Genomic DNA, 8,137 nt, shown 5'->3' with positions numbered 1-8,137 from the left:
CCTCGAGTTCTTCCTGCTGCTGCTCCTCTCCACCACATCAGACTGTCACGGCTTGGCAGGAAAGAACACGGCGGCTTTTCTAGAAAGAAGCCCAGGACTGTTTTTCCCAGAATCGTTACCCACCCGAGCAGGGCTGGGGCACTCACTCTTTCCAGAGCAGCCAAGGCAGAGCCAGACACGTGAAATAAGCCCAGGTCAGGAAGTGAGGAGGCTCAAAATGTCTTCATGGGACGTCACCAGCAGCCAGGGGTGGCTGCTCTGCTCTGCACCACTCTGCAGGGCTCGGGACAGCTCCTGGAGCTGCCCTGGGAGCCGAGGAGAGAGAAACGAGCTGGAATCAGATTTGCCATCAGGACCTTCTCAACAGCCCATCAAAGTGAGAGTCTGAGAAGCTCCAACCATGGCAAACGAGTTCAGGTGGAATCCCAGCGTGGTTGGGGTGGGAAGGGACCGTAAAGCTCATCCCATCCCACCCCTGCCATGAGGGACACCTTCCCCTGCCCCAGGCTGCTTCAGCCCCAGTGTCCAACCTGGCCTTGGGCAGTGCCAGGGATCCAGGGGCAGCCCCAGCTGCTCTGGGCACCCTGTGCCAGGGCCTCACACCCTGCCAGGGAACTATTCCTAATTCCCAATATCCCATCCAGCCCTGCCCTCTGGCTGTGTGAACCCATTCCCCCTTGTTCTACCCCCCAGCTGCTGACCAGAGCCCCTCTCCATCCTCCCTGCAGGTCCCTTCAGGCCCTGGCAGGCTGGAACAAAGGCAGCAGGAGCTGCCCCCAAGCCGAGCACGGGCACAGAGCTGAGGCCATGGCTCCCTGCCCATCTCCCGTGGTGCTGCTCATAGGGGTCCCAGGATGAGGGAAGAGACGAGAATGTTGACTCTACGCTTTAAAAAGCTTGATTTATTATTTTATGATATCTATTATATTAAAACTATACTAAAATAATAGAAGAAAAGGTTTCATTAGAAAGCTTGAAAGCAAAAGAGAAAAACAGAATGATTACAAAATCTTGTGTCTAACTACAGAGAGAGACAGCTAGACCGTGATTAGCTGTTAATTAAACACAACTCCTTGAAACTAATCAAATATACACTTGTTGCACTCTACAGCAACAGATCGTTATTGTTTACATTTTGCTCTTGAGGCTTCTCAGCTTTTCAAGAGACAAAAATCCTAAAGAAAGGATTTTTCATAAAACATGTCTGTGACACCCCGCCCTGCACTCAGCCCTATCCCAGCAGCATTTTGGGGATGCAATCCCGCTCGGGCGCTGCTCCGGCCCCGCTAGAGGGGGCTCCCGGCCCGGCCAGCGCCGCACCGGGCTCGGTCCCTCCCGGCCGGGGCTCGGTCCCTCCCGGCCGGGGCTCGGGGCACGCACGGAGCCGCTCCGGGCTCTGCTGCCCGCGGGGATGCTGGCACGGACGGGGGGGATGCTGCTGTGCCCCATTTCCTTCATTGCGGGGCTCTCTCCGGCCGCCAGGGCTGTCTTCTCCTTGTTTATGTTTCCAGGCTGAACATCAGAGAATTTAGGTCACTGGTGAGTGTGCCAGGGACGTGGTCTTCTCTAAAAAGTTGGAGTCCACGCGTTTCGTAAAAGGATGAATATTAGCAAAAGTCTGCAGGCAAAGGGGCTGTTCCGAGCCCTGTGCAGAAACGGGATCGGGAAGTGGCAGCAAATTGGCTGCTAAACGTTAAACACAACCTGAACAAAGCCCCGGAGTGATAAATATTCACGGTGGGAGAGAACAAAAGGAGGCGGTGTGCTGGAATTGTAACTGACTGGAAATCCGGGGACATGAAGCGGTGAAGGGCTAACGCGGGATAAATAATTCCCGGAAAATGGGGATCCTTGGTGTCCCGGAGGCGTTAGCAGGGGTGTGTTCGCACACACAGGACTCCCTGCTCTGTTCTGGGGACAATCCAGGGAGATGACGGCCTCAGCGCTGTTTTTCCATCGCCAAATCGCTGAAGGGAACCCCCCAAACACGCAGAGGTTGGGGCACGCTCCCCTCGCACCCCTGCGGAGGAGATCGGCACCAGGCACAACTGGAATCGGTGACCTGGGATGACTTCTGGCACGGGACGGTGAACAGGCGCTGCCGCTCCGCTGATTTATGGCCCTCGAGTGCAAACATCCTCATTTTGCCGACACACAGGCTCTGACAGCTTTCACACTCTCACAACGGCCACGTGCCGACCGCGGAATGTTTTGTGTCCCAGGGAATTCCTCACTAGCTGGAATATGGCCGGGCTGGACCCGTTCCCCATCTGATTTTTCCCAGAACTTCCCAAGCTTGGGAATTGGCTACAACCAAGAAACATTCCAGTCGCTTTCGGGTAGGTGTCTGTGCTCGGTGGGACGCTTCCATCCTCTGGGTGAGGGCCCGGGCTGCGGCCCCGGATTGCCCGTTCTGGGCTGCTCTGTTCGGGATCGTTTGCAGGCTTTTTGCCGAACAAAAGGCCCTCGTTCTTTCGAGCCACCTATGAACACCTCCAGGCAAATGTTCCTTTACCTCCCACAAGAGGGGAGTGGTTTCGAGCGGCGGCTGGGAGGAGGAATGATTGCAACACCAAAGAGCAGGGGAATATGGGAGGGAGAAGAAATTAATCTTACCTTGGGAATCGCTGATTTACGGCAGGAGCGAGCAGGAGGGGCCGGGCGCACCTTGGCAAGGAGCGCGCCCTGACTCGGCCCGGGGAGCGCTCGCCTTCCCCCCCCGGCAGGCCGAGCTGGGGACAAGGAACCTGCCCCGTCGTGCTGGGAAGACTTCGAGAATCTCATCTTTTACCCGCTCACCGAGAAGCCGGAGCGGATTTGCCTTTGCAGCCCGGATTTGTCTCCCCGATGCGCACCTGGCTGGGCGCTGCGCTCGTCCTTGGGGCGCAGCTCCGAGGTAAGGAAACCTGTCCCCGCTGAGCTGCCCTCGCTCCCCTCTTCCCATCCCTGAAATTATCCCCAGGCTGAGGCTTTCCCCCGTCCTTGCTGCGATTCTTCCTGCGCGGGGTTGGCTGGAAGTGGCACGAAGCGGTTGAGTTTCTTCCCCAACAGGTTTGGGCGTATTCCGGAGGAAGCGCACCGATCTCCACTGATTTCCTTCTCAGCTCCGCTTTCAACGTCTTTTTCTTTTTTTCTCTCCTGCCAGGAATCTGAACTTTACTCCCAGCTCCCAGCCTTTCTTTCTTTTTTTTTTCTTTTTGCTACCTTTGTTCCTAAACAGTCGGGGATTGTCCAGGAGCTCCGGCTTCAGATCCTTTACACAGCAAAGGTTCCAGACTGACGCGAAACTCGCCTGAATTTTCAGTGCTTTGTATCAAAACACCTGGATTTTAATAATAACATATCCTCCTTTCCCAAATGCCCCAGCACACGGATGAAATCTGCCTTGAGAAAAAAGTATTTTATTTCTCGCTTAGTTCTTTTCAAGGAGTTTAAAACGAAAAGATTTGGCACCGAATCCATGTATGTGCAACGTGATCTCTGCCAATGAGGTTTTTCACGTCTGAATACTCTCAATGCTTTGGCATCCCAAGTCTTTTTCCCTTTGAGATAAGGAGTTATTTGGAAGGAAGTTAGTCATTAATTACTTCCAAATACATCTTTATTTTGAAGCTATATTTTAAAACCCTAGAAAAGCTTTTTTGGGGGCTTGAATCACGCTGGGGTGAGTTATCTTCCTAATGTGAAAGAATATTGATATTCTCTATTTCCTTCACCAGCAAACTATTAATTTTTCTTACTTTTCACTCTCCCTCTCTCTTTTCCTTGCTGTCCCTCCTGCTAGTTGTCCCTCTTCCAGGCGAGCATCGAGTGAGCAAGGCTCACTTATTTTTAAAGCAGCAGCCATGGTGGTTGTGGGGATGTTTCTTAGAAAAACAGATCCACGTTTACCTTGGGGATTTCCCCTAGAACTCTTCACCCTGACTGAATTTACCTGCAGTTGCCCAGCTGGGCTAGAAAGCCTCTAACACTGGCTCTGGATATACCAGTAGGAGCAGTTTCACCGCAGTGTGCACGGAGTAGAAAGTGTAGAAAGGGAAGTTCTAGCGTGGGAAAATAGCAATTAGTGGGTGGGTTCAGTCCAGTTTGAAAGGGTCTTTCTGAATAAATCAGCAGGATCCCCCCCTTGGAATGCCTGAGACACTCAGGTGATCCCGTGCCAGCGCAGATAAGGCTCCGGGGATCCAAGGCCGATAAGAGCCGGGATGAGCTCACTCCTGACAGTGATTGCCCCCTGTGTTTGCCCCGCAGCACTCTGGCTGGCGGCGGCGGTGGAAGTTCACACTGCCAAGGAGGTGGTGGCCGTGAACGGCACCAACCAGCGGCTGAAATGCACCTTCTCCAGCAGCAGCCCCGTGAGCCCGCAGCTGTCAGTGAGCTGGAACTTCCAGCCCGAGGACCTGAGCGCCCACGAGCCGGTGAGTGAGATCCCTGTGCTCCCTTCCAGGGGTTCCCCTCACCCCAAAACCCAGCACTGGGTGAGCAGTGAGATCCCTGTGCTCCCTTCCAGGGGCTGGGTGAGCAGTGAGTGAGATCCCTGTGCTCCTTTCCAGGGACTGGGTGAGCAGTGAGTGAGATCCCTGTGCTCCTTTCCAGGGACTGGGTGAGCAGTGAGTGAGATCCCTGTGCTCCCTTCCAGGGGTTCCCCTCACCCCAAAACCCAGCACTGGGTGAGCAGTGAATGGGTACAGACACACCCCAAACCCACAAGTACATCTGGGCCTCCGTCACTTGCAGTGATTAATCCAAGTCCTGTTTATAGACCCTGCCTAAAAAACAATCTCATGTTTCGTTTTGGGTGGTCAGGGTTAAAATATTTGTGGCTTTACAAAGCTGGGCCTGCTCAACCACAGTTGACTCTGTCTTAAGTGACATCCTGCACCTGAGGAGACTTCAGGACTCTCCCAGGTCCCTTCCAGCCCAGGCCATTGGATGTTCCTGTGGCTTTTGCAGGTGTTTTACTACCTGAAGGAGCCCTACCAGCCCCCCGCGGGAAGGTTTAAGGACAGAGTCACCTGGGATGGCAACATTGAGCGCCAGGACGTTTCCATCATGGTCTGGAACCTGAAGCCCAGTGACAATGGGACCTTCACCTGCCAGGTGACAAACTGGCCAGACGTCTATGGCACCATCGGGGAGGTGCGGCTCCGGGTTGTGCAGAAAGGTGAGAGGCCAAGAACCCCCCAGAGGTTGTGTGGGTTTAAGCAGAATGACCTTCTGGGAAAAAGGTGGGAGAAAAGGGCTTGTAAGTTGTGAAAAATGGGTATTTTATGATTGGCTTTTTGCAAATATTCAAATGAATATTGTATGTGTTGTGTTAGAAAGCGATGCTGTGTTAATTCTATTAAGTAGCGTGTTAAATACGGTTTCAGGTTATAAGTGAATAAGGTTATAAGGTTATTAGGTGTGATTAGGTTATGAGTTTTAGGTTATATATAGTTTTAGGTTATAATGTTAAAATAGAAACTATGCTGTGTAAGATACTTCTTATAAAGAGAGGAATGAGGTACTTGCACCGAGCTAGCAGCCACAGGACACCTGAATCTTTCAGAGAAAAAGAATTTATTGCCCCATTATCAGAAGAAAGAACTTCTTCCTCCCTCACTCCGCCCTGAAGATTGTGTTAGGATTCAGGGGAAGAAGCTGGTACTGCCCAGCCAGAATCCTGTGTGTGAATGGAATTGATGCACCATGTGTGAGGTGTGTGAATATGCAACAGGCTGCTGCTTTTAAGGGTTCATCCTCTGTTAACGTTTCGGGCTTATTTTGCCCAGAAAAGGCACCCAGACTGTCCATAACTCTTTGTTTCTATTGTCTCGTATTGTCCGAATCCTAATTGTCCAAATTTTTATTACTCTAATTATATTGCCATTTTTGAAACCATTTTACTACTATTAAACTTTAAAACTTTTAAAAACAAGTGATTGGCCTTTTTCACAAGTAGAAACTATGAGGGGAAAAGAGGAGCCTGAGGTTTTATTCCCAGACACAGCATCCCAGCCTCGCCCCTCCTGTGCTTCACTCCCCTGTCTCTCCCCACGCAGTGAGCTTCTCAGAAATCCATTTCCTGGCCGTGGCCATCGGCTCTGCCTCTGGGCTGATGATCATCGTGGTGACAGCCGTGATCCTCTGCCGGCAGCGCCGCAGGAAGGCGCGAGACAGGAGGCTGGAGGCGGCGGGCACCGAGCGGTGAGCGAGGGCAGGGGGCTCCTGGAACAGCTCGGCCAGCTTACCTCCACAGCCCTGAAATCATGGCCTTCCTGAAATCTTGGCCTTTATCTACATGGCCCTCCTGAATTCTTGGCCTTTATCTCCATGGACCTCCTGAGTTCTTGGCTGGGACCCTGCACGGGGCACCCCCGATGCAAACTGCCAACGCAATTAGCCATACCTGGCTGCATGCAGGCAGAACAGAGCCCCAGGATGGACCAGCTCTGGAGTCCTCATCGGGCTCTTGCCCTTCTCAGTGGCTCCTCACTCAGAAGGATGCAGCTGCCCTGGTGGTGGAGGGCAGATGACCACCCTGTCCCCTGAGCTGCGGTCACCACGCGTGTGTCACGCTCACCATGTCACCTTGGGTGTGCTGTGTGTGTCTCAGGCATCCTGCTGCTCTGCCTGGCACTGATTTGGGCTTTTCTTCTCTTTTTTTCCTCCCATTTTTATAACAGTAAAGAAAAGGAGAGCCTGAAGATGGGGGAAGAAAAGGAACCCATTCCTTTGGAAGATTAAAGGTCTTTGCTGGTGTGCACAATGCAGGTACCCATCCAAACCCTCTCTAATTAATGTCTCAGTGCTCCTGTGGACTCTCCAAGACATTCCCTCGGGTGTTTCCCTGCTGTTCACAGTCAGAACTGAAGACACAGTCACATTTTGCTGTTGAGGATCCTTCAGAGACAGCTGAACAATCACAGCCTCTTTAATGTACAAGAGATTCCTCCACCCTGGTGTTGAGGAGCATTTGTAGGAAAGCCATTGTTGCTGCTTTTCATGGCATTCCTGCTTTGTAGATGAAGAGGAATGAATTACTTTCCTTTTGTCAGTTTGGAATCTGCTTTTTGATTACTTTAACCTTTATTGTTTTAAAATTGCAGCAGGAAGTCTGGCACTGTTTCCATATTCATTGTCTTCGCTTAAGCGTGTCAGCACAAATTTTACCCACAGGTTGTGAGGTCAGCAGTTGCCTCTATTATTTTGGCTTTTGACAATAACCCTGAGTAATGGATGTTTGTTTTTCTTACAATCTTTCTTCTCAGGTGCTTCCAAAGCAGCTGGTGAAAGCTTGTAATTTGGGGTGTTAGAACAAAGCTGGATTACAGACGCCCCACGCTGCCGGTGTGGGGCTCTGCTCAACCTGAAAGTCTTGCATGGAAAGAGGGTGACTTTACATGAGCTGTGAATTCCCTTCAGTGAGGCAAAGCAGGAGGATCTTGCCCCATGAACAAAGAACTTCCCTTCATCTTCTCACCTGTGGAATGGGAGCTTCTCTGGAAGTGCCAAGACTGACTGAACAGAGGGCTGGGAGGTGTTTGAGCAGATGCACTCCTGCACCTTAGAACCACAACGTGCCTTCGTGCTGCCCTGGTTTCATCCCCTGAGACTCCTCCCTGGCATCCTGAGAAGGAAGACTGAGCAGTGAGGTCTCAGCTGGTTCAACAAACATCCTTGGAATCCCTTTCCTACTTTGGATGGACAGAGTTGGAGCTGGGCAAGGTGTGCTGGTTGTGATCAGGGATGACAGTCACCAGCCAGGGTGCTTTGCACATCCTTCTCTGGCAGCTTTGGGAGAATCTGGGAGTTGAGGCGAGTTTTCTGCCTGGGTTCAGCAGCTCCCCCTGCTCCCAGTCCCACTCTCACTGTCCCAGTGCTTCCCCTGTTCCTGTTCCCATTCCCACTCTCACTATCCCAGTGCTCCCCCTGTTCCCATTCCCACTCTCACTATCCCAGTGCTCCCCCTGTTCCCCAAACTGGAACCCAGGGAGTTCTGAGGGTGTGGAAGCAGCCCCAAAGGGATCCTGTTACAGTATTTACCCAGCCCCAAATCACAGCATTGGCCTGTTTGTCTGTGGAGTGTCTTTATGGCTTTATAACCTGTGAAGTGCCGGCGTTCCCTGGCTCTTCCCTGGCTGTTCTCATTTGC

At 52.1% G+C, this 8,137-nt stretch overlaps 1 protein-coding gene across 1 annotated transcript; it reads left to right on the top strand.

Annotated features, from left to right (window-relative positions):
• The first annotated feature begins 2,600 nt into the window (after positions 1–2,600).
• On the top strand, positions 2,601–8,137 carry LOC311162968 (myelin protein zero-like protein 2). The gene is made up of 6 exons (XM_084221605.1): positions 2,601–2,896; positions 4,252–4,418; positions 4,954–5,164; positions 6,045–6,189; positions 6,669–6,756; positions 7,254–8,137. The coding sequence occupies exons 1-5, from the start codon at positions 2,848–2,850 to the stop codon at positions 6,727–6,729; spliced, it is 633 nt and encodes a 210-aa protein (XP_084077731.1). The 5' UTR covers positions 2,601–2,847; the 3' UTR covers positions 6,730–6,756; positions 7,254–8,137.

This window comes from Fringilla coelebs, assembly GCF_963513975.1.
Source record: "Fringilla coelebs genome assembly, chromosome: 25".
NCBI lineage: Eukaryota > Metazoa > Chordata > Aves > Passeriformes > Fringillidae > Fringilla > Fringilla coelebs.
Note: the sequence above shows the minus strand (reverse complement) of the source record. Positions and strands in the feature narration are given on the sequence as shown.

Excerpts from the sequence above, each read along its gene's own strand:
- LOC311162968 (XM_084221605.1), top strand. The coding sequence starts at position 2,848 with ATGCGCACCTGGCTGGGCGCTGCGCTCGTCCTTGGGGCGCAGCTCCGA. Across the intron at positions 4,419-4,953 it reads ACCTGAGCGCCCACGAGCCG|GTGTTTTACTACCTGAAGGA; the intron begins GTGAGTGAGATC and ends TGGCTTTTGCAG. Across the intron at positions 5,165-6,044 it reads GCTCCGGGTTGTGCAGAAAG|TGAGCTTCTCAGAAATCCAT; the intron begins GTGAGAGGCCAA and ends CTCCCCACGCAG.